Here is a 27,262-nt window from a genome sequence, read left to right as displayed (position 1 = left end):
TAGGTAATGTCATTATTACCCGAAATGAAAATCTATACCACACACAAAATTTGTGTGGTATTGATTTTATTAAGGGTATTAATGTCATTACCTATTAATTTTCTATCTTTTATGTTGGTGGTATTGAAGTGAGAAAGAAACGGTATTTGTTTTAGCCGTCCCCATATAAAATATCTTTCCATTGCTTAACTTCAATACTAAATTTGAACCAGTTACAATATGAATTAACCTAGTAAAACCTATACATTCTCAATTATTCAAAAACCAATCAACCAGACGCAAAATCGAGCTTATTGTGACTTTCACAACAAAGATTAGCCACAAACCTTCACATATTCCTTCACAAGTACTAGTTGTTAGACCTAGTTGCATCAATAATTCTGAGTTAAAGTTTTAGATTTTGATATTTTTTATCGCATATTCTACTAAACAGATATGTAAGGAAATGCACAGCCACTATAAATTTACTTGATCCAATTACCACCACCAAAGAAAATGCCCAATGAGTTGAAAGGAGATTGATTACGTACCTCTGCACAAAATGGCAAATCTAACTTCATAAACTTGATGTTGCAAAGCTTATCAACAAATTCCAATACAAATTCGAAACGCTCGGACAATCGATCACCAATCTGCAGATAATCTAAGTACAGGGGTGTTTTATCTTACTCTAAAGTCTTGGTTGTAACATGTAAGTAAAACACATCTTTCCATTTTTCCTCTTTCCTCGGGAAAAGTAACAACAGAAAATTTGAAAACAAATATGCAAAGTAAAGATGGTGAATTTTGTAGGGCACGCACATAGAATAGACGATGCTCGTGAAAAAAGTTAGGTCTCGAGTACATAAAGCAAGAATGTCTGTTCAACATACACACCAAAAGACTTTACGACTTATGCTTATGCAAACCATCCCGCTAAACAAAGGCAACTTCACATGCCTTGGATCCTCGTTGAAACAATGAGATTTCTTGGAGCATAGAAATTTTTTGTTCGGGATTAAGTAAAAAGAAATGTACTATTTCCATCTTCTCCAAGACATTTCACGATTCTAAACTTATGCTCTGAACCTACAAAATGAACAAGCTTTATAGTTCTAAGATGAGATATTAGGCATATCGGCACTTGTTGGGGTTCCGTCCAGACTTTTAAAACTCCAAAAACCTAATGATATCATCAATGAAGAAGAAGTCTGTTAGTTAAGCAAGAAGATAAATAGGACATAAACGAGAGAAAAATTGTATATCTTTTGTTGCGTCAATAAACCTTCTGGAGAGTAAGGATTTTAAGATTATCGGCGTTTTCAAGAAACTTCGAGAGAAAGGGGCAATCAGTAGCCAACTCGAGGTTGGTTAAGTTACGAAAACTTATATTCCTTGCAGAGAATAGTGAACCAATAATCTGGAAAGACAAGCACAAAGAACAGTGTAAGATTACTATCACTAAAGAAACATACAACGAGCTGATTATAAATGGATTTAACGCAGACCTCTGTACTATGTGTTAAAACCAATTTCAGGCCCTTCACATTACGGAGCCTATCAATAAGTTCCACGAGTAGTCGAGAATAAATAAAACCGTCTTGTGGCTTGATATTATTGAAAACATCGATATTTGCTTCAACTAATGAGGTTAGCTCCACAGATTTGATATGATGGGCTGACAAATCAATTAACCGGAGATAAACAAGTGCAGGGGTCACTAGTAGAAAATTTGCTTATTACTACGAATTTTTTTGCTAAGGTAAAGAACCGTAATAGAATGTACTTTTTACTACGGAACAATTTTGAAGTCGTAGTAAATACTAGGATTTACCGTAGCATAAAATTATTTGGTACGGCCATTTACCGTAGCAAAACTTTTGTTACGCCCGTATATGCTATGGGGCAAATTCGTAGCAAAAGCCTTTTTAGTACGAATTTAATACCTTTAGCTACGGTTAATGATCGTAGTAAAAAGCCATTTTTCTACTAGTTAATATCTAACTCCAACATGCAATCAAGGTCAATCGAATGGAAAATATCAAGTTCGAGTGTGATCTGTTTGAGTGTGGGTGAAGATATTTTACAAGAATCAAAGTCATTGGTTGATTGGAATACCAACTCCTCAATAACTGGAGAACCGGAGAGTAGGTAGGTAAGGAACTAATAAGCATCATATTGAACGGAGATTAGTCGAAGCTTCTTGAGGCGGGGCAAACACACGGCACCACCCATATCAGTTATAATGCAAAATTCGACGAGGGTTCTGCAGTTGAAGAGGCATCGAGGCATACGAGCATCCAATTCGGAACAATGAAGATCGATATGATGCTCCGCACATTGTGGTCAATGGCAAAGGTTATCCATGTCTCGATTTGAAATTCGTTGAGAAGTGTTGATGTTGTGCAATTTATGAAGCAATAAAACCCTATTTATGATATGTTGATCCTCGCAGCCAAAAGGTAAATTGGGGACATGAGACCAGAGATACCTCCATCTTTGACCTAGTGTAACGGAATTAACCGTTTTTTTAATTTCTTTTGTTATGTATTAAGCGACGTTGTTTTAACTTATTAAAACGCGTTTACGCTTTTATTTATTATCGCGTCTTTTGAAGCTGGAGTAGGGAGTTAAACGACGCCGTTTTGGGAGGGGCTCGGAGCTGTGTTGAAGACCGTTGTTTTCTTACTATAAATGGGCAGACACACACTGAGAGTTGGCAAGCATTATCACAGTACTCTAGCCTAGCGTAGTTAATGTAGAGATAAGGTTGAGTTCTTGTTTCTTTGTCCCCAAGTTTGTCTTTCTTTCTGGAAGAGTGTAAACCCTATTTTCGTATTTTGAATGAATCAATCTTTCAGGTGTGGTTCGATTCTTGAATTCGGGAATTAATTATATTTTCAAGAGTGATTCTAATTTATTTATTTTTTTTATTAATTACAAGGAAAATAGGGTGTTTATTTTTATTTTTTTTCAATTCCAACATATTATCTCTTTCAATCAAACCCAAACTTACCAACCCCATAAGAACAACACCTAAAAAAAAATAATAATAATCCACACACCGCGGCGGCATTCTCTATCTCATTCTCACGATAAATGTTAAACTTTTGTTATGCGATTAGAATATATAAACGACGAGGAGAGAATCATGTTCATTTTTTTTATTGATTTTAAGTATTTACAAATAATATCTAGAAATATATTACACTAAATCTAAACACCGATTTATTTTCGATATATATCCGATTAATCATCGCCGCGCCGGTTTATCGTGTGGCGGCCCCTAACCGCCTCGGACCCGATAACCGATATTTAGAACCTTGATAAAAATACAAAAAATAATTTCATAATCCTTAAATTGTTTAAACCTAACTTGATTTGAATTAATAGCTCAATCTACATATGTACAAAATAACCACTATTTAAAAAAAATAAACATAAAAACTTTAATATACTACAATTGCACCTTCAATGAGGTAGAGATTTTTTTATTTTATTTTTCCGTGATGAATATTGTGCACCCCTTAAAAGAGATGAATCAGATGATATCGATCAAAAAAAAAATTATAACGGACCGATTCATGCATAAAGCAATTCTGAAACAATATGTAGAATACAGACAATAAGAAATTTGGCAAAACGCAGCCCCTGGACAACCTGAACGAAGGCAAGCTCATAAACCTCGGATATTGAACAAAGAGATTTAACCGCAAGAATCCATCCAATTTGTTGGGATGAAATCTATTTTGCAAATGGATTTCAACTCCTCTTTGAGTTAGTTTTCGAGTCCTGATATATTTCAATTTCATCTCAGGTAGACTCGTTCGAATCAATTCCCCAAAATTGTCTCTTAAATCCAATTCATCCCATCCAAATGCAACATGAACTTACAGATTTGCATATATATATGAAACATATAAAAAGAGAAAACATTAAGTGATTTATATTCCATGGATATGTAAAGAGATGCAAAGTCATTATAAGATTTGTTTGGACAATATATTGTTTTAGATGTTCCAAAGGAACCGAGCGAATCGGTAAAGTTTTATCACCATTGGCTTGGACAGAGACAGGCTAAAGACTAAGACACGAATAAAGTTAGAAAGACCGCAAATTCTATCCAATAAATCAGACTTCTGGTTTTATCTCGTATTCTATTCCATATGCATGTGAAGAAATGCAAGCGTTATTATGGGATTACTTGTCCCAATTACCATCACCAAAGAAAATGCAAACTGAGTTCACAAAAGTTTGAATACGCACCTCTCTACAAAATGGTAAATCCCACGAACTTGATCTTATGAAGCTTATCAATAAATTCCAATATAGATTCGATTTGCTCTGACAAACAAACAACAATCTGCAGATATCTAAGTGTTCGGGTGTTTGTATCTAGTCAACAATCTTGGGCTGTAAGATTCGGAACCAAACAGAGATTGTAAACAGTTAAATTCACGTGCGAAGTAAATATTGTGAATTTCGTAGGCCACACGATAGTAACAAAATCAGCAGGGTAAAGGTGGTGAATTTTGTAGGTCACAAACATAAGGTAGATGATGGTGATGAAAAAAGTGTATAAAGGACTGAGTACATAAAGTAATTCAGAAGCAACATTATACTTTACAGCTTACGATGATTATACTGCACAAAGTCAACTTCACATGCCCTGGATCCTCGTTCAAACAACGAAATTTCCTGAATCATATAAATCTTTCGCTCGGACTTAATGAAATCCGGATATACAATTTCCATCCTCTCCAAGACTTGAGCATTCCTCAAAAGATATCTCAAAATATTCGACTTATAGTTTAGACTTAAGATGTCAACAGTCTTGATAATTCTAAGACGTGATATTAGGCATGTTGGCACTTGTTGGGGTTCCATCCAGCCTTCTATTCCCTTCCAAACCTAACGAAATCGCAATCATCAATTAAGAAACGGGCCATCTACTAATACAAGACAATAAAGAAGACATAACAAGAGAAAAGCTACACAACTTTGTCGTTGCATGAACGAACCTGATCGAGAATAAGGGTTTCAAGATTATGAGCACTTTCAAGGAACTTCGAGAGAAAACGGCAATCATTGGCCAACTCGAGTTTGGTTAAGTTATGAAAACTTATAGTCCATGTGGAGAATACCGAGTCAATGAAGTCAATGATCTGGAAAGACAAACACATAAACAGTATACGATTTTGATCACTAAAGAAACATACAATGAGTTTAAAAAAGAAAGATCCAACACACACCTTTTCATGATTCGATAAACCTATTTTCAGGCACTTGACATTACGGAGCCTATCAATAAATTCCACCACAGAACGAGCATAAATAAAATCGTCTTGTGCCTCGATAGCATAACCATTAATACAGATATCTGCTTCAAGTAAGGAGTTAAGCGCCCCAAATTTGAGATACTGGGTTGCGCAATCGATCAACTGGAGATAAACAAGGGCAGGGGTATTTATCTCCAGCCTGTAGTAGTAGTTATCTTCGAAGTCCGGCTCGTCAAATTCAAAAATAAGTTCAATAGTGAGCCTTTTGATTGTGGGTGAAGATATTTTACAAGGATAAAAATAGACGTTTAACCTAACAACCAACTCCTCAAGCACCGGGCAGCCAGAGAGCAGGTGCGGAAGGTACCCATCCACACAGTCGGGGGGCAGGGGCCGATTAAGGTACCCACCCGATTCGGGATGAATAAAGTTCATATGAAGTTTCTTGAGGAGAGGTAAAAACACGAAACCGCCACCTATATCTTCCACATTGGCCACCTCACGGAAAGAATCGAGCCTCAAAAAAACTAGGGTTTTACATGTGAAGAGGCATCGGGGCAAAACAGAAGCAATACCACTAATACATACATCAATAGTTCGCACATTGCGATTAACTGCAATGGAAATCCATTTCTCAAGTTTATGGTCTAGCCAGGTTACGTTTTCAGAGAGACGGAAAGTATCAATGGTTTGCAATTTATGGAGCAATAAAACCCTATCGATATTATCATCGTCGGAGTCAAAAATTAAATTGGGGATATAAGACCAGAGATACCTCCATCTTCGAGATAGAATACTGGTTGCGACGGTGTTCTTAGTTGTTGGGAGAAAAGAGAGAATGTGACAGAGAATCGAGTCCGGCAAATCGCTGAGTCTATCGATTGAGGGATTCCGGCGGCGCTTTCTGCTGTACTGTTTTGCTGCCTCCATAAGAAAATGGAAAAGGGGGGATTTTCTAGGTTCGATGAAGAAGAAGAAGATACATACTGCTCACAAGAGTTTGCAGGCGGTGTAGTGTAGGAGTTCTTTAGAGAAATGCTTGATTAGCAAGAGATGGGGTGAATGTTGGAACCGAATTTCCTAAATTTTTTGGAACAATTCAATTTTTTTCATGTCGATTTCCAAAAATCTGATTCGCCATATTTTCCAATTTGATTGGATTGCAATTGGAATTTTTGATCTGATTTAATTTAAGGGTTTTGCTATTTGACGCGGGACTTTTATTGAAATTGACTTATTTGCAGCGGTACCTTTTTTTTATTTAAATTTTTTTTCAATTTCTCTCTCCTATCCCAAACACTCTCTAGAAATTCGAATTTCGTAAAAAAAAGGTCAAAGTACAGTTTACACCCCTGAACTATAAGGGTTGTACCAGTTTGCCCCCCTGAACTACAAAATGTCCCAAATACCCCCTCGAGTTTATGGTCAACCATTAAATTATTAACACTTTTAATTTAAATGTGCAATTACTTTTCTGCCCTTGGGGGTTTGTTGTAAGAAAATTAATAATTATATAATTAATACGTGTTGTATTTGTCGATTTTGTTATGAATTTGTGACGAAGTAAATTTATGGTTTGCATGATTTTCTTAATTGTGTTTAATTTTTGGATTCAATATGTTTGCTAATTGTTCAATTTTGTGCATTTTTTTTATGCCCTTAATTAAATGCATAATTTTCGGGGTGATTTTCGTGCATTATAAGATGTCTTGTACCATGAAGTACAAAAATTTTGTGTATTTGAGCTGTTACTCGACATTTTAATAAATTTTAGAAGAAAAAAACAGTGGTCTTTTAGTGGTTAAATAATGAGAAAAAAACGAAAATACGAGAAAATAAACCCGAAAATATGGAGCGAAAAAACTTGACAAAATAAAAAAAAAATCAGTGAAAACGCTTTAATATATATATATATATATATATATATATATATATATATATATATATATATATATATATATATATATATATATATATATATATATATATATATATAATTGAAGAGAGGGGCAAAGTAGTCACAAAATGTCCAAAGATATAAAAAATAGCTAGAAATCATAAAGTCAAAGTGTCATATCAGCATTTACAAACAAAATTTTAATATAGGGGGGGTATTTGGGACGTTTTATAGTTCAAGGGGGCAAATTGGTACAACCCCTATAGTTCAGGGGTGTAAACTGTACTTTGCCCTAAAAAAAATTGAATCTCCCGTTTTCTGGAGCACGGAAACTCGAAGAAAATTCAAGTTTCCGTGCTCTGCATAACGGGAGATTCAAACGGCTTGAATCCTCCGTTCTACAGAGCACCGGAACTTGAATTTTCTTCGAGTTTCCGTGCTCCAAAAAACGGGAGATTCAAATTTTCGTGCTCCAGAAAACGGGACCTTCAGATTTTCGAAAAAAAAAAAAAATATGAATCACCCGTTGCTGTAGAACACGGGAACTTGAATAATCTCCATGTTCCCGTGCTCTGCAGAATGGAGGACTCAAAAAACATGAGGTTCCCGTTCTGCAGAACACGGGAACTTGAAGATTATTCAAGTTCTCATGTTCTGCAGAACGGGACCTCAAGTTTTAATATATTTTTTTTGCTTAATATTTTTTTTTTCTAAAAATCGAATTTTGTAATTATTTGAGAAACATGATAACACATATTCGGATTATTGTACTCGTTTGTACATTCATCGTCAATTTTTTTTGTCAAAATCACCATCATCACCCTACCAAATTATAAAAATTAAAATTAATGCCCAAGTTCTCTGCTGTACAGCACGGGTAACTCCAATTTTTTTCTTTTTTTTTTGATACTTTTCGTGCTGTATTAGCACGATTACACCAACTTTTAGTTTTTTTTTTCTTTCTTTTTACCATATAAAAGTTATCCGGATTACCCATCGAAGAAGTTGTTGTTCGTTTTTGAATTTGTTGAACGAGCTTCAAATTCTAAGTTTTCGACTTTTTTTAGTTGAGAGAGTTTCGGTTTTTTTAGAAAGTTAGAAAATTGACAAATGAGACTATCGCTGCAAATAAGCCAATTTCAGTAAAAGTCCCGCTACAATTAGCATTTCAGTTAATTTAATTATCAAAATTAACTAGTAACTCAACCGTACAATCCATGGAATCAATTCTGTAAGTTCAATTTTTTTTAATGACTAAAACACGTCGGTGTAATCAAACACCTTTACAAATGAAAAGAGCATTCTAATGCGATGCATGGTGTTAATATAAAAAATAAAAATATGTTTTCAAATAAAATAATCGAACAAAAACTTTGAATAGTTGATATATAATACGGTATAATCTAATGTTTTTAAAAACAATATCAATTTCATTTGATTTAAGTACCGAGATAAACAAAATATAAAGTACGAAAAACTATGATATGAAAATAGGGTAAATTACAAACACCCCCCCGAGGTATGGTCAAATTACAAAAAACACCCCTCTTGTTTGGATAATTACAACCACCCCCTCAACTCCTCAAATTTAGAGGAATCTTCGAGATTATATCGAATATTATCATTTTTGTACCCGTTTTATCCCATTCGAACTCTACATTATGAAGCAAGACGATCATAATATGTGTTTTTTAACTTGTATATATAAGTTTGTGGTGCATCGGAAACTGTATTTTTACACAAAACGAGTACAAACTAGAGAACATTCCACAAAATCTAGATGATTATGTTGAATTTGGCATCATAAGGGTGGAGGTGTAAGAAATAATCATAGCTGAGGGGGGCATATGTAATTATCCAAACAAGAGGGGGGGTTTTGTAATTTGACCATCCTCAAGGGGGTGTTTGTAATTTACCCTATGAAAATAGGATACATTATCTGACACAAATGGTACAACTATCCCGTCCCATACACTCAAATCCTTAACATGAAACTTAATTATCAAAGTAATGTTTTACAACACATGCATTGACATCGACTATAACTCATATAATACCTTGCGAGTAACATGCACATTTTTTATTGTTCAAATGCAGTAAGTGATACACATTATTGAAACACAAATCACCTAAAAGTGTAGGAAATAAATTCAGTTTATACTAAATTACATTGATTTCCATTAAAAAAAATCTTCAGTGGAGTCGACAGCAAAATTAGCATGAACTGCAAATAAACTTAACACGACAAAATAACTATATATATAAATATTACAAACAACAAATGTGTATTTGAATCACAATATACAATTTTTATGATGTACATTCATATTCCCTGAAAAACTTCCTTGTAAACAACATTGCAAGTAATATTAGTCGCCTATTCCGGCTTGATAAAAAAAATTCTAATACTAATACTAATATTAATACTCATACTGATATTTACACCGATACTAATATTGATACTACTATTGATACTAATATTGATAATCATACTTATATTGATACTACTACTGATACTAATAATGATAATCATGCTGATACTTATACTCATACTAACACTGATAGTGATACTGATTTTTATACTAATAGTCTAATACTAATACTTATATTGATATTCATACTTAATACTAATATTAATATTGATAAGCACACTCATATTAATACTCAAACCGATACTGATACTGATACAAATATTGATACTGATAATGATACTATTATTGCCACTGAAACAAATAATGATATTGATATTGATATTGCTACTGATATTGATACTAATACTGATACTAATACTGATATTAATACTGATAATCATACATATACTCATGTTGATACTAATATTGATACTCTGATACATTGATACTCATCTCACAAAAGGCAACATATTGTGTTGACAAATGTTGTTTTCCATCACAAATTCGCTCCAACCAAGTGTAAAATATAAATCTCTTGTAATTTGCCACCTTCTCCACCTGAACATCCCATGATTTTCCACTATTTATTGTCAAGGTCGTTGAGCATACACCTAATGTCAAAGATGATCCGTACATCTATGTAGATTTTGGATGTACGATATGCAGCAAAATCTACATATATGTATATTTTGTTATTTGTATTAACACATTCACGAACATCTTTCTCCAAAATTTTTGACTGGAAGATAAATAATTGCTTATGGTGACGTATGAAGGTAGACAAGTGAGGAAAATAGGTATTCTTAAACATATAAACGCTAAATGTGCTCGGTTCAATCTCCACACAGGGTGGACATATCTCAGCGAGGACAATAAAATTGTAGCCAACAAAAAATACATGTTCCAGTACCTTCATGCATACCAAGTTATGATAGTAAGAAGGGATGGGAATAATATGGACTAATGACAATCTGAAGAATCTTGCCTAAGCATTTTCTCCATTCTTGATATTAATATCTTTCTCCAACGTACAGATTATCTTTTGTTCTTTCCGTTTCAAACAAGAAGTTGGAGCCAAATCACGGCTTCTCGCACCCATCAACATCGTAATCAATCACACGCATCACCGATCCGTTAATAAGCGAGAAATGCAACATATCCTGTTGACAAATGTTGTTTTCCACTACAAATTCTATCCAACCAAATGTAAAATATAAGTCTCCAGTAATCGTCATCTTAACCACGTGAACGTCCCATGATTTTCCGCTGCTTACTGTCAATGTCGTTGAGCATACACCTAATGGCAAAGATGATCCGTACATCTCTGTAAATTTTGGTGGTACGATATGCAGAAAAATATACATATATGTACATATCGTTAATTGTATTAACACATTCACGAAAATCTTTCTCTAAAATATTGGACTGTGAGATAAAGAATCGCTTATGGTGATGAATGAAGGCAGACCCGTGATGAAAGTATGTATACTTAAGAAGATGACCGCTAAATGTTCTCGCTTCAATATCCACACGGGGTGGACAGATTTCTGAAAGGATAATAAATTTAGCCAACAAAAAATAGATGTTCCAGTACCTTCATGCAAACCAAGTTTTGATAATAAGAAGGGATGGAAATAATATGGACTAATGACAATGTGAAGAAATTTCTTGCCTCAACATTTTCTCCATTCAAGATATTTTTATCTTTCCAGATCAATGTACAAATTATCTCTTAGTCTTTCCGTTTCAAACAAGAAGTTGGAGCCCAATCCCAGCTTTTCACACCTTTCAACACCGTAAGTAATCACACGCATCACCGATCCGTTAATAAATGAGAAATGCAACATATCGTGTTGACAAATGTTGTTTTCCACGACAAATTCTCTTCAACCAACTGTAAAATATAAATCTCCAGTAATCGCCATCTTGACCACGTGAATGTCCCATGATTTTCAACTGCTTAATGTCAAGGTCGTTGAGCATACACCTAATGGCACAGATGATCCGTACATCTCTGTAAATTTGTGCAGCACGATGTGCATCGATATATACATATATATATACATATTGTTATTTTAATTAACACATTCACGAAAATCTTTATTCAAAATATTGGACTAGAAGATAAAAAATTGCTTATGGTGACAATGAAGGCAGACTCGTGACGAAAGTAGGTATACTTAAGCATATGACAGCTAAATGTGATCGGTTCGATCTCCACACTGGGTGGACAGATTTCTGCAAGGACAATAAAATTGTAGCCTACAAAAAATACATGTTCCACGTTCGACCGAAAAAAGCAGGTCGAAAGTGGGTCGGTGGCCGATAAAACCGACCCATGCCCAGCCCTAGCAATGCTAATAATAATGTTAATGCTAATGTTAATGCTAATAATACTACTAATAGTAATTATATTACTAACACTAATATTAATAGGACCGACAATTGAGTCGGGCCTGCCCGAAGCCCGATGGTTCGGCCCGATTTTATTTGAGTCGAGCTCGATAAATTGTGAGTCGGACCGAGTTTGAGCCTTTTTAGTAAACCCGATAAAACTATGAGCCGAGTTTGAACTTACCATGGCTCAACCCGAATAAAGCCCGACTAAGTTAAAATATATATATATATATATTAATGTTTAATCAAATCCAATCTTGAGAATCTGAAAAGTTTCTTAATGTAAAAAATACTAACCTTTTCTTCATTCATATAAATATAAAACCTAGTATATGCAAAACTCTAATGTTAACAGTATGTTGCAAAATTTAAGTGGAAGGTTTCTCTTGTCATCAATGGACGTAATCTTAATTTATCATTGTTTTTTTACTTTCAATGATTATTCTATATATAAGTTTTATCTTAATTTATCATTGTTTTCGATTTGTAATGAGTATTCTTAATTTATCATAGTATAAGTTTTTTTTTTTTTAACACGTTTGGCTACAAAGTCGTAAAATATGTAATTTATATATTGCCCAATATAAGCCCGATATAAACCCGAAGCCCGAAAAAATACGTGAGCCGAGTTTGAGCCTATAGGCATGAGGCCCGATGATATGTGAGTCTGAGCCTATAATAACGAGGTCCGATGGTATATGAGCTTGAGCCGACCCAAGCTCGGCTCACATGGCCCGATTGCCAGCCTTAAATATTATATTAGAGCAACTCCAATGAAGGGGTATTAAAATGAAGCATCAAACCCTCAATTGATGCTTGAGATAATACTTTGATACTTTTAAAAAAACTCATATACTCCAACCCATACCCATTAAATAAATTATTATTCATTTTTCATTGAAATTTATTGATATTTTATTTATTTTTTTCCGTTGAATTTGCTAGAGCTATTTTTAAGAAATATTTGGTTCTTTTTTTTTTTTTTTCCTTTGGTTGCATTTTTGCACCTCTAGGAGATTGAGTATCAAATTAACTACCACTATAATGCTTCCATATAAAAATGGTAGTTTTGTAATTTAATACTTCATTTGGTTCTCCCATTGGAGTTGCTCTTAATACTTACAGTTATACTCATATTAATATCCATACGCGTACGCATATGCATATTATACTCATACTCATATTCGTACTCATAGTAACACCAATACTTGATATTAATAATGATACTAATATTTATAATAATACTACTGATATATAAATATTGATACTGATACGGATACTAATATTAATACTCATACTCATATTTATACTATTTTAAAGCGGTTATCCTTTTCTTCTCTTTGATTTTGTAGGGAATGAAAGTGTGAAAATGAGAAATTTGTATGGGGTGAAGTGCATTTTGTCCTTTCATTTTTGCCCAAGATTAACTTTAGGTAGATTTGTTGTTCTTCTTTTATTTTTTCTCTTCTTTTGGACTGTACATCTTATATATAAGAGGAAGATATTTTGAACTATAACCCTAAACCTAAACCTAGGGGTATTTTAGACATTTCTATTTTGACAGTTTTTTTTCCTTTTCCTTATATTAATTGTTTAATTTTTTATTTTTGTCGTACTTTCAATTTTTCTTTTCTCGGTGATTTTGGTTTTCTCTATTGTAATGAAAGTCTTCTTCTTCTTTTTTTTTTCTTTTTTTTTTTTTTTAATTTAAAGGTTTCTTTTATTTTAAATTTTTAGAGCAACTCCAATGGAGGCATTAAATGAGGTATCAAACTTAAAAACTACCACTTTGATGCTCTAAAATTAAAAAATCCTCCTCCAATGGAGGCATTAAATGGAGAATTATTTTGATACTCAACCACCCGGAGGTGCAAAAATAATTCCTGGAAAATAAGGTATCAAAAATATAACCACCCAATTAACCTATCACTATTTGACACGTGGCATTTAAAAATATAATTATTCATATATTTAAAATTTGATAATCTATTTGATACTTGTGGTTGGAGTGAATTTTTTTTCAAGAAGTATCAAAGTATTATATCAAGTATCAAATGAATATTTAATGCTCCATTTTGATATCTCCCCATTGGAGTTGCTCTTAATGGAAGTTGTTGCCTATAGATAAGGAATTTTAAACGGGTGAAGTTTTTAGTGATTAGTGGATTCCTATTAAGAAGGGATTAAATTGATTTCATAATTATCTTTAATTTTTGTGTTTTTTTTTCTTATTTAATTGTCTCATAAATTACGTTAATAAAAATTGATTCCATTATTATAATATTTGTGTTTTTTGTTTTCTTAACCAATTGTCTCATAAATTATGTTAATAAATAATAAATTAATTAATTAAAATAAAACCGCCAACGATATAAATAAATTATTTGCGGTTATTCCATACATACTTCCACATCTATAACTATCATCCTCCACTAACTGTTCATTTGGTTTATGATAAAAAAACTCACATAAAAAAGAAAGAAAAAAAAAACATCCACTTACAAATAATTTACAGTTGTGAGTAAACTAGAAAAAGAGAAGAAGATGACAGGGGTTCTTAAAGGTGAAAATTAGGAAGAAAATTACATATTACACATTTTTTATCAAAGGTGAAAACAGTTGAATCTCGGTTCAATTTTGGAATACTTTTCTTCATTATGTACGTAATTTTGTATGATTATATTCGGTGTTTGTTTTTTCCCTTTGTCCATAATTTTCAGGTTTTTGGAAGATTCCGCCATCATATACTAGAAGAAAAAACTCCTCCTCACAAATCATAAAGTAAAGGCTCAAGGTAACAACTTCTTAAATTTGGTCTCCATATTCAATACAATGGGTGGCGTACGTTTTCAAATTTTTTTTTTAATTAATAATATTTATGGTCGTTGTTGTTTGTAGTAATCCAACAATTGTCTTGAATAAATTTGTTTAGCTACGGAACCACACCTGGAATCCGTCGAAAGAGGTAATCTAATTTCATATATTATCATTTCGAAAAATAAATTGCAGATTTATGGCATTTGGTATATCTTGAATTAAAAGAGCAACCATTTGTCAGAAGAGTACGAAAAAACATACGAGAAGAAAAAGTAAGAAGAGATTCTCACAATTTCTCTGTCCGAAATTCATACAATTTATTCTCACTCTCTTGAATTTCCTTTTTTCCCTGTATTTTCAATTTTTATGTAACCGGCCAAAAAAAATTTACCCGTCTCTGTAAATGTATTTCTTTTTCCTCACAAATTTGCACTGTAGTTCTAAATCATTTAGCGGGGTTAGCTGTGCATATAGATTTACGTAGAAATGTTTGAACTCATCGAACTGCTTTTACCAGGTTCTTTTCCCTCATATGCTGGTGTTTCAGTTATTATTATTAAACAAGTTTGTAGATATTTATTTAAATTACCTCACTATTTCTGTGTTTTTTGTTGCAACAGCGTTTTTTCACTTTCTTGGAGAAACATAATCTCCCACTTAGCAACGCAAGTCTACTCAACAGTTCAAAAATTTCTGAGAGATTAGAAACAATCCTCTCATATGTTACCCCAGAAAAATGAGTTGTGATACAAAGAAATCTGGGGTCGGGCTGAATAGCCGAAGTCCTCTTTCGTGATCCCGGGTACCTCATGACTCAGGGGTGAGTTTTTTTTTTTTTTTTTTTGTGATTTCTTCTTTTATTTTCGTGTCTCCTCCCTTAACTGTAATCTGGGGCTGAGCTTTGAGGGTTTTAATTGATCCAATTTTGAGAGTAAATCTGATTTTTTTCCTAATCTTTTTTATTGTTAAATACAATTTGCACCCATGTACTATGATCACTGTCGCATTTACCCCATGTACAGTTAGTGGTGCAAACTGCATTCAACCCTTTATTTTTAGAGACGTCTTATTTCCACCCTTAAAATATCTTATTTCACACCCAAATTAAATGTATTTCCCATTTTATCCATTTCTTCTACTTTCATCTATATTTTTTACAAATTTATAAATCGTCCACCACTAAATTAATTAAGATATGTATAAAAAACCCCTCATCATTTTCACTGGAATCTTTACCGCAAAATATCACCCTCTCCACCTTAAGTGAATAATACTTCCGTTAGCGAAAAATATTTCCCAAGGTCAAAAAGAGTAGGAATTAAAAAAAATTAAAAAGTTAAAAAAATAAATTAGAAATATAAATAAATTAGAACATATGAGGATTAAGCGAATATAAGGAAGGATGGTGGATTGTTTATTAATTTTCTTTAACAAAGCTTTATCGAAGGTTCTCTTAACATGATGATCGTGTGATTTTGCCTCATCAACAAATTGTTTGAATTATATTAAAATTCAATGCCATGTTTTGTCATTAGATGCGAATTGATTCTTTTATTATTTTCTATACTTTTCAAATATTATGTATTCCACTTCTATTTGAAATTAGACTGACACATAAAGTTTCTTGCCAACTTTTACAATTTTGTTATGAATAGATTATTGGTATAAATTTTTAGAGTTTCATGATCCTCCTCTTTTACTGATTTGAAAGTTTACGTTTTTATGTATAACTTGATCAATTATTTTGGAAAACTATTTGCATGATATAAGTAGCACAATCAAAGGGTGTGTTGCTTACAAAATCATTATCTTTTAATAATAGACGAATATTATAAATCTTTAAAATTTTAATGTTTTATTGTCTCCTTATAGTTTTTCATTGATTGATACATTTTCGCTCATAACTTTTAATGGGCCAATTACTTTAACTAAATAATATTCCTTAAGACAAATATTGAACATAAAATAGTAAAGCTCATAAAAATAATTAGATTTATGTCAACTATTAAATAATTAATTTCTTCTATTTTGAATTTAACCCCGTGCAAGGCACGGGCTATGGTTACTAGTTTGGTAAAAAAGAGAGACCGGAGATTAAAAAAAAAAAAACCTCGATTTTGGGAAAAATCCATCCCCTTCGTAGCATCACTTCCAAGCACACCTCTTCAGTTTCAGAGCTAATAGATTTTGGTTGGGGGAAAAACAATCATTTTCCATATGAATATGCCGGTAACAGAGCAGCACAGCACAAGGTACCGGAAGCCAGATACACATTCGACCGATAGACTCAGCGAGTTGCCGGACTCAGTACTCACTCACATTCTCTCCTTTCTCCCTACCCAATTCTCCGTACGAACCAGCATTCTACGTCAAAGATGGAGGTCAAAGATGGAGGTATCTTTGGTCTCATGTCCCCAATTTACTTTTTGACTGCGAGGATCAAGATATCATAAATAGGGTTTTGTTGCTTCATAAAGTGCACAACATCAACACTTTTCAACGAATTTCAAATCGAGAAATGGATTACCTTTGCCATTGACCGCAATGTGCGGAGCATCGATCTTCACTGCTCCGAGTTGGATGCTCGTATGCCTCGTTGCCTATTCAACTGCAGAACCGTCGTCGAATTGAGGCTCGAATTTTGCGTTATCACAGATATGCGCGGTGCCGTGTGTTTGCCCCGCCTCAAGAAGCTTCGACTAATCTCCGTTCAGTGCGATGCTCACGAGTTCCTTACTTACCTACTCTCCGGTTCTCCGGTTATCGAGGAGTTGGTATTCCAATCGACCAATGACTTTGATTCTTTTAAAATATCTTCACCCACACTCAAACGGCTCACACTCGGTCTTGCTATTTTCCGTTCTGACGACCTTGACTGCATGTTGGAGTTAGATACCCCTGCACTTGTTTATCTCCGGTTAGTTGATTTGTCAGCCGGTCGTATCAAATCTGTGGAGCTAACCTCATTAGTTGAAGCAAATATCCATATTTTCAATAATATCAAGCCACAAGACAGTTTTATTTATTCTCGACTACTGGTGGAACTTATTGATTGGCTCCGTAATGTGATGTGCCTGAAATTAGTTCTAACACATAGTACAGAGGTTTGCGTTAAATCCATTTATCAGCTCATTGTATATATTGATTGATTTAGTGATGGTAAAATCTTATACTGACTACGTGCTTGTTTTTTTTCCAGATTATTGGTTCACTATTCTCGGAGAGGAATATAAGTTTTCGTAACTTAACCAGCCTCGAGTTGACTACTAATTGTTGGATAGTTTGATAATATAAACACGTTTTATGAAGTGGTGCAACTATTCAAATAGAAACAACTCTTAATAACAGTTGCAACTATTTGAATAGAAGCAACTGCTAGTGAAAGTGTACAACCCTCTATTCACATCCCTGCAATAACTATAAATAAATTGCATTTATTTGAGATAGGTATATCAACTTTTATTCTATCAGTTTATAGTTTTCCTATAGAGAGAATTATAAATAATCATTATTGCTAATTGATTATTTATCCAGCTTTGTTGTATCCTGAAGAGGAATTGCCAGCAACCTATATAGCAAACTCAATTGAGTGGGGGCAAATATCTTCTTAAAGAAAACAATATTCCGCGCCTCAAAGCTGTTTGACAAATTCTGTTCCTATTCAAAGATTCTAACAAATTTAAGAAGATATTAGCAATGGAAACAGGATCAAGTTCGACGGCAACTTTCGCTATGATGAATCAAGACTTTGTGAAGTTGGATCGTTTCAATGGAACAAATTTCACGCGTTGGCAGGACAAGATGACATTTTTCCTTACCACCTTGAAGATTTTCTCCGCTTTGGATCCAACTTTGCAGCCATTTCCAGAACCATCGGAAAAAGATACGGAACAACTAATAACCGACAGAAAGAAACGTGAAGAAGATGAATTGGTCTGCAGGGGTCATATTTTAAACTCTCTCTCGGATAGGTTGTACGATCTGTATACTCCAATCAAGTCACCAAGGGAGATTTGGACAGCACTCGAATTCAAGTACAAGATTGAAAAGATCGGCACAGATAAGTTCACTATTATGAAATACTTTGAATTTAAAATGGTTGATACACTTTCTGTTCTTGATCAAATTCACGACTTGCATGTTCTAGTTAATAAGTTGAGTGATTTGAACGTGAAAATTCCTGAACCGTTTCAAGTTGGAGCTATTATTGCTAAATTACCTCCAAGTTGGAATGATTACAGGAAGAAACTTTTGCATATGACATAAGAGATTTCCTTGGAAAAGCTTGGTAAACATTTAAGAATCGAAGAAGAAAATCGTGTTCGTGATGGTTTTCAAATCAATTCCAATGTGCATGTGATAGATCATACCAACAAGAACAAACAGGCTCATAGTAGTCTAAAGATTAATAAAGGGAAAAGCTTCAAGAAATCTGGCTTTAAAGGCTCAAATTTTGACAAGAAAACTAAAGCTTGTTATCATTGTGGTAAGAATGGCCATTACATTCGTGATTGTAGGTTTTGAAAAACCAAAATGCTGGTGGTGGTTTTAATGGTGCGAATGGGTCTAATGCTGCAAATATCGTGGAAGACAAGCAAATGGAATTAGTGGCCATGATATCAGAAATGCAGATTGGAAAAATAGCCGAGATTAATATGACAAATATCTCTCTTTCTCCAGACTGGTGGTTCGATTGCGGCGCTACAGTTCACGTATGCAATGATAAGAGCCATTTCAAGAGTCTGATAGAGTCAGCAAATGAAGGACAAGTTTTGATGGGAAACGGCAACTCAGCCAAAGTTCTGGGAAAAGGAACAATTGAACTTCATTTCACTTCTGGAAAGAAACTCACTCTTATGAATGTTTTCTATGTTCCAGAGGTTAGAAAAAATCTCGTATCTGCAAATCTTTTATGCAAAAATGGCATAAAAGTTGTACTAGAGTCTAATAATTTGATATTGTCTAAGTGTGGAGTCTTTGTTAGAAAAGGCTATGCTTGTAACGGAATGTTCAAACTCAACATTAATAAAGTTTCTCCTTCTGCTTATATTGTTGATTCGCATAATTTATGGCATGAACGTTTAGGGCATTTAAATTTTTGTTATTTGAAATATATGTCTAAACATGGTTTTATAGATTATGCTCATAATAAAAAAAATTAAATGTGAAATTTGCATTCAAGCAAAGATGACTAGAAAACTTTTTCCTAGTGCTAAAAGAAATTCTGAATTATTAAATATTGTACATTCTGATATATGTGAATTAAATGGAGTGCTCACTAGAGGAGGAAAAAGATACTTTATAACCTTTATAGATGATTACTCCAGATATTTGTATGTATATTTAATGAGAACAAAAGATGAGGCTTTTGATATATTTAAAAAATACAAAACAGAAGTTGAATATCAAAAGGAAAAGAAAATCAAAGTATTGAGAACTGATAGGGGAGGAGAATATTTTCCCACCGAATTTTCAAGCATCTGTGAAGAACATGGAATAATTCATCAACAAACTGCACCCTATACTCCACAGCAAAATGGATTGGCTGAAAGGAAAAATAGGACGTTGGTGGATATGACAAATTCGATGATTTTGAATGCTAAAGTTCCCCTCAATTTATGGGGAGAGGCTATGCTTACAACATGCCATATTCATAATAGAATTACGTCAAAGAAAACTCATGTATCACCTTATGAAATGTGGAATGGCAGAATACCAAATCTAAAGTATTTTAAAGTGTGGGGGTGTTTAGCCTTTTATAGTGTCCCTGATCCAAAAAGATTGAAATTGGGACCTAGAGGTATGAGAAGCATTTTTGTTGGATATGCAGAAAATTCTAAAGCCTATAGACTTCTAGATTTGGACTCCAAAGTCATAGTTGAATCACGTGATGTTGAATTTCTTGAAACCAAATTTTGTAGTGATTCAACAAATGAAAATATAAGGCCTATTTCTTCTGACATACACTCCAGTAGTTCTCTTAGCAATAAGAGGAACAATACAGACATTGCAAATGAACCTAGAAAAAGTCAAAGAATAAGGAAAGAAAAGAATATAGGTCCTGACTTTATATCGTCTCAAGCTCTTGTTTTGCTCATAGAAGGTGATAGAAACTCTGTTTATAGGAAAATACCTATATTATTAAATATAGAAGAAGATCCAAAAACATATTCATAAGATGTGTCATCGAGGGATTCTGCATTATGGAAAGAAGCTATCAATGACGAAATGGATTCAATATTATCCAATAAAACTTGGATTCTTGTTGACTTACCATTAGGATCTAAACCTATTGGGTGTAAATGGGTATTTAGAAGAAAATACAATACGAATGGTATAATTCAATCTTTTAAAGCTCGGTTAGTAGCTCAAGGATTTAGACAAAAAAAAGGCGTCGATTATTTTGATACTTATGCACCCGTGGCAAGAATAGCTTCAATACGAGTTTTAATTGCACTTACGTCAATCTATCACTTCCATATACATCAGATGGATGTAAAAACTGCATTCCTAAATGGAGACCTAGATGAAGAGGTATATATGAAACAACCCGAAGGGTTTGTTTTACAAGGGAATGAAAATAAGGTTTGCAAATTAGTAAAATCTCTTTATGGTTTGAAACAAGCACCAAAACAATGGCATGAAAAATTTGATTCCACAATTCTTTTTAGTGGATTCAAACATAATAGTGCTGACAAGTGTATTTATTCTAAATTCACTCAAGATTATATTATGGTGTAATTGTTTGTCTTTATGTTGATGATTTACTAATCTTTGGTACTAATATGATTGGTATATTAGAAACCAAAAAGTATCTTACTACAAATTTTAAGATGAAAGATCTGCATGAAGTAGATACAATCTTAGGAATTAAAGTAAAGAAACACAGTGATGGTTATGCTTTGTGTCAATCACATTATATAGACAAGATGCTTATTAAATATACTCATCTTGGTATTAAAGAAGCAAATACCCCATACGACCCTAGTTCAAAACTTGCTGAAAATTCCGGAAGAGCCATTGCGCAAATTGAATATGCTGGTGTAATAGGTAGCTTAATGTATGCAATGCATTCCACTAGGCCGGATATAGCATTTGCAGTATGTATGTTGTCGAGATATACTAATAATCCAAGCATTGAGCATTGGAAAGCTATTGGAAGGATATTGGGATATCTTAAAAGGACCAAAGACTTGGGGATTTTTTACAGTACTTTTCCATCAGTATTGGAAGGTTATACCGATGCTAGTTGGATTACTAATGTAAGTAATAATAAGTCAACATCTGGATGGATTTTTACTCTAAGAGGGGGAGCCGTTTCTTGGACTTCAAAGAAACAAACGTGCATTTCACATTCTACTATGGAAGCAGAATTTATAGCACTAGGTGCCGCAAGCAAAGAAGCCGAATGGTTAAGAAACATGTTGTTAGATATAGAGTTGTGGCCACAACCAATGCCAGCCGTTTCTTTGTATTGCGATAGTGAAGCGACAATGTCTAGAGCCTATAAGAAGGTTTATAATGGAAAGTCGAGACATATAAGTTTGAGACATGAGTATGTTCGAGAATTAATTCTAGATGGAGCAATTTCTATTATTTATGTGAGGTAAAGCAAAAACTTGGCTGATCCTTTGACTAAAGGTCTAAATAGAAATATGATAAAGACAACAACAGTAGGAATGGGACTAAAACCATTTTTTTGATAGTCACCAGTAATGGACACCCAACTTTCATTAGTACATCACTATTTTAAGGTTTAATGGGTAATAACAAGTTGTTGTTATGTGACTGAATAACATTGATTAATTAACCCAAACAACAGTGTTATTTGCTACGATTAGGAGGATGAGTTTCACTCTTAATGAAGTTAATATTGCAAGGATATATCTTATAGTAGCAAAAGATATTTAAATAAATTTCACCTATATAAACATTGAAGTGGTGCCGCTTCTAAATAAGATTTTCAGGTTTATTCTTATAAATGTTTATGAAACCACGATGAAGCACATGGCCATACACTACAACAAAATACATATTTTATGACACTTGGTTAGGGATGTTTTTTCATAAATGTCTCAATTACAAGATATTAAGGTATTGGATAAATTGTGTCCCAACTATTAACTCTATCGAGGCACTTTTCTTAAATTAATTTAGTGGGAATAAATTTTCTTATTTGGAAAATTTCCTTTATTTCCCCAATACGGCAGTTCCCCATATGATTAGGGTATTCTCCTCTCTTTCTCGGCAGAAACAAATCAATTGTTATTTTTCTTCCAATGCCGTCGAAAATTTTCATCCCAGCGCTAATTGGCGAACGCTTCAAGGGTTAGGCACAAATTATCGTTATTGTTCATAAAATGTTATAATTGTCTTTTTCGATTCTTCCCCTGATTATTGTTTCTTTAATTTCTTCATCATTATTTTCAAGCCCTACTTAGAGAAAAATTGTGGAACAAATCAAAGAGGCGTTGGCAATAATCGAGTTATAATCAATCGAATTGGCATCGCTCTTCAAATTAATAGTGACGGACTGAAACCCAAATGGATCAAACCCATGGGGAAAAATCACACTGGCGATTTTGGGATTTTGTCACAGAAGGATCATATGTTATTGCTCGTGGACTAGGTAAGAAAGAGGCTTCAGTTTTTCTGATTCCCAGCCCCATGTCAGATAAACGTGGAATTCATTGATTTATAACTTAATTAATTAATAGTTGGATTTTCTATACTTAGTTTGTGGACAATGTATTGTAAATGGCTGCGGGTATGTGCTTTCTCTCATGTTATATGCAGTAGAACCTCGATAAATTAATAACCTCGCTTAAATAATAGTTTCTCTCGGTCCCGACTCGGTGAAAATATGTTAAATTATTAACTCGATAATTTAATATTTCCCCAAATTAATAGAATTTCCCTAGTCTCGACTGTATTAATTTATAGAAGTTCAACTGTATCTAAATTATTGAATAAGTAAGAAAATGTTTCACTCTCTGCAGGAGGATGTTTTTCATATTTGAAATTTCAGGAAACTGTATTTAATTTCAGTTGATGTGGTTCTTTTTAAGAGGTTGTATACATTTACTTTAGTTCATTCTTATTTCTGATAATTGCATTTAAATATTGTGATAGGATTGTTATCTAGTCCATGTTTGGAGTCAATGTCAAATTAAACATATTTGTGTTATATGCTAAGAAATTAGTTCAGGTACGTTTGTCCATTTTTTAAGTTTCAATGCATTTACTTTGAATTCGAGATGTGTAATTCATGTTCCAGAAAATTAAGGGTGGCTCGATTCATATTTTGTAAATTAGATATGTCTATTCATTCATTTATTTTACTTGATGTACTAACCACTAATTTGCGAGGCTCTACTAGAAATAAAAATATATATGTTTGCTGCTCAAAGTAACCTCTATGTGACCACTTAGTATCCTCTAGTGAAACAAGCTAGTCAATTTGAAGAGTACTTCTCAAATGATCAGGCAAGTTATTTAGCTGGTTAGTATACTCTTAATAAGTATACAGTGATGCACATATATTTGTTTTCGGTTTTGTGGCAGAAAGCTGCAAATTAAACTATGTTCTATTACTCTATTGCAGGTGAAAACACCTTTAGAATATCAAATAACAAACTCATTTCAGTCCACATGTGTAAAAGTAGCGTGTGTTGATTTCGGAGTTGATATTTCACAACAAAGTCCTGCGAAATGCGGAATAATACAGTGGCTTCCTTTTTTATGTATAGTTTATTAGGTGTTTTTTTAGACTGTTGTACGAGGATAGTAATAGAAGAAGGACCAACTTCCAGATGATTAATCATGATTATGTATTCATACAACTATAAGGCCTTTAATGATTAATTGTATTGATGTGTAATCGTTTAGCAGCACATGAAGTGTATATATAAGAAGAAAATATCGTTGATAATTAATATCATATTTAATGTATCTTATGAATTATTAAAAGCAATATTAGTATCCATTTAGCAGGGTGGGCAGATGCATGAAATGTTTTTGGGACACTTATAATTGTTCCAAAAATATTTTTAGCAAAATCAGTAATATACTTACGAGGCGTATATTAGTGTCTCAAAACGCTCTATTGGGACGCATATTAGTGTCTTGATAACAATATTCTATTGGGACAATTAATAAGTGCCTCACAAGTTAATGCGACACGCAACTACGCGACATATATTTGATTTGCCCTAAAAAGTATAAGTGCCCCGAAATGATATGTATTAAGACATTTTTTTGTGCCATAATGGTGCTGAATTTTAGGTTTCTCATTTTGGAAATAAATAAGTTTATGTGTGTAATTTCTCCAGTTGTAATATAAGAGGTATTGGTTTAAGCTAAGGCCACCAAATATTTCGTTAAAACTTTGAGACATTAAAACACTAACTTAAGGTTAAAATTGAGAGATACCTTGAGATATGCATACATTTATAGAACTGATATATGTGAGTTGATATTCTCAAACTAGTGGGGGATTGTTGGATAGTTTGATAATATAAACACGTTTTATGAAGTGGTGCAACTATTCAAATAGAAACAACTCTTAATAACAGTTGCAACTATTTGAATAGAAGCAACTGCTAGTGAGAGTGTACAACCCTCTATTCACATCCCCGCAATAACTATACATAAATTACATTTATTTGAGATAGGTGTAACAACAAATTCTTATCTGCAATATAAACAAACAAGAAAAATTGAACAAAGATAATTTTTATTGAATTAAAATAAATAAATTGCGGGTTACAATCTCTATTTTAATCCTCTGATTCTTCTCTCTAGAACAATATATGGTTGACTTGAATTTTCGGAGTCGGGTCGTTGACTTGATCTTCTCCGGATTTGATTTTGGATTTGAATAACGTTTTCCAAGGGTCTTGCGACTTGAATCTCGGATCGAACGTTGAACTTTGACTAAATTTGACTTGAAGATCTTGAAATTCTTGATGGATTTGGCCCTTCAATCTTCCAATGATCTTGACTTGAATTGATTAACGTTAATCCGAAGGTTTGGCACCGTTATCTCGGATCGAACGCTGGATTTGATGGAGAATGCCTTGAATTTGCTCAAGGACACCTCGAATTTGACGAAGAACACTTTGAATGTAGAGAGAGAATCTTACCTCCTACGAATTCTTCTTCCTTACTTCTTGAGTTGTAGAGAGAATTTTGCTCCTACGGTTTCTGCTCTTTCAGTTGTGTCTGAATTGTGAAGGGAGGGTCTCTATTTATAGTGGTAGAACAAGAGTTCTTGATGGGCCTTACTGATGATGTGGCGCGATTTGATTGGCCCGATTTAAATTGATATTTATCTCTTGTAACTTGGAAGAGAAGAAACAATTCTATTGGTCAATAATTAATTGATATTTATCTCTTTATAACTTGGGAGAAAAGAAATAATCTTATTGGCCAATATATATTTCATATCAATTATTTATTTAAATTAGAAATTAATTTAATTAAATTCCAAAATATATAATTGATAAAAATATATATATGACCGCATATATACGAGTCTTCAATTGGCATCTAAGTCCCTCGGCTATGTATAATCACACAAATGCCATTGGATCAAACTTTAATCCATATATTATTTAGCCATTTAATTGACTTAAATTTTATGCGTCTACAAAATGCCCCCACTTCTAGTCTCGGTGAAGAACATATTGAATGTTTGTGAGACGAGACTTGAAGTACTTGAATTCCCTTTCATATGCTTGCTTCAAAACCCCTTTCCTCAATTTTGGGGTGTAATTTAATAAATTCTTCACCTTGAGAGACTTAACTAATAAGTCATATTCTTTTGACTTTAGTGAAGGACCCAACTGCAAATACATTTTTTCTTGACTTGAGGATGTATTTGAAATTATCCTTTCATTTCAAGGGCCCAATTGTAGTTTTAGTCTTGATTGGAGGATTGATTCTTCTACCCGTCTTCTTCATGAGGCCAACCAAAATCATCTTCTTCATTTTTTACCGGTACCATTCCACAGCCGGGCAACATATTTTGGTAGTCAACCATGGAGCTCAACCTTTTACCAACTCTCGTGCCATTCTCGTAGGTTTAACAAGCTTCGTACTGAGCTGCCATTTATGTAACCAGTAACTGCGGTGACCATGGTCGGCAGCGAGGAGGAGCAGAAATAGGCAATATTTGGCTTGTGAGCAAACGTCTTTGTGTCTACGGAGTACATGCGGCGCGGTCCTCCAGTCGATGGTGATTTTGAGGCGGCGGATTTGAGCGAACAGGGGTTTGCTGAGGTGCTTTGGGCGGCGATGGTTCTTTTGGCCGGCGGTTTTGGGTGATGATGTGGGAGGCGACAATCACATTTTTCAGATTTAAAGCGGCGGTGCTCCGGACGGGATTCTTAGGCGGCACGGACGTTCTTGCAGCCTCCCCGTGCTAACGGTCGTGGAGAGAGTTGTGGGTAGCTCTTGGGGCTGCTATGGCTGGTCTCACG

The 27,262-nt window shown here is 33.7% G+C and overlaps 2 protein-coding genes and 1 pseudogene across 2 annotated transcripts; 2 read left to right on the top strand and 1 right to left on the bottom strand.

Annotated features, from left to right (window-relative positions):
- Positions 1-4,024: 4,024 nt before the first annotated feature.
- LOC148765895 (F-box protein At4g22280-like) lies at positions 4,025-6,883 on the bottom strand. The gene is made up of 2 exons (XM_088812594.1): positions 5,001-6,883; positions 4,025-4,890 (listed from the first exon to the last, which is right to left on the bottom strand). The coding sequence occupies exons 1-2, from the start codon at positions 6,186-6,188 to the stop codon at positions 4,603-4,605; spliced, it is 1,476 nt and encodes a 491-aa protein (XP_088668720.1). The 5' UTR covers positions 6,189-6,883; the 3' UTR covers positions 4,025-4,602.
- Positions 6,884-15,385: 8,502 nt separating this feature from the next.
- On the top strand, positions 15,386-18,066 carry LOC105953719 (putative F-box/LRR-repeat protein At5g15620; the record flags this gene model as incomplete). The annotated part of the gene is made up of 4 exons (XM_088812404.1): positions 15,386-15,517; positions 17,017-17,161; positions 17,238-17,884; positions 17,980-18,066. Coding segments are annotated over 4 exons (1,011 nt in total), but the record flags the coding sequence as incomplete, so codon positions are not given.
- A 3,772-nt stretch (positions 18,067-21,838) lies between these two features.
- LOC148765894 (secreted RxLR effector protein 161 pseudogene) lies at positions 21,839-22,483 on the top strand (annotated as a pseudogene).
- The last annotated feature ends 4,779 nt before the right edge of the window (positions 22,484-27,262 follow it).

This window comes from Erythranthe guttata, chromosome 13, assembly GCF_056151865.1.
Source record: "Erythranthe guttata isolate IM_541 chromosome 13, IM_541, whole genome shotgun sequence".
NCBI lineage: Eukaryota > Viridiplantae > Streptophyta > Magnoliopsida > Lamiales > Phrymaceae > Erythranthe > Erythranthe guttata.
This window is presented reverse-complemented; position numbering and strand designations above follow the sequence as displayed.

Excerpts from the sequence above, each read along its gene's own strand:
- LOC148765895 (XM_088812594.1), bottom strand. The coding sequence starts at position 6,188 with ATGGAGGCAGCAAAACAGTACAGCAGAAAGCGCCGCCGGAATCCCTCA. Across the intron at positions 4,891-5,000 it reads AAACCCTTATTCTCGATCAG|GTTTGGAAGGGAATAGAAGG; the intron begins GTTCGTTCATGC and ends CGATTTCGTTAG.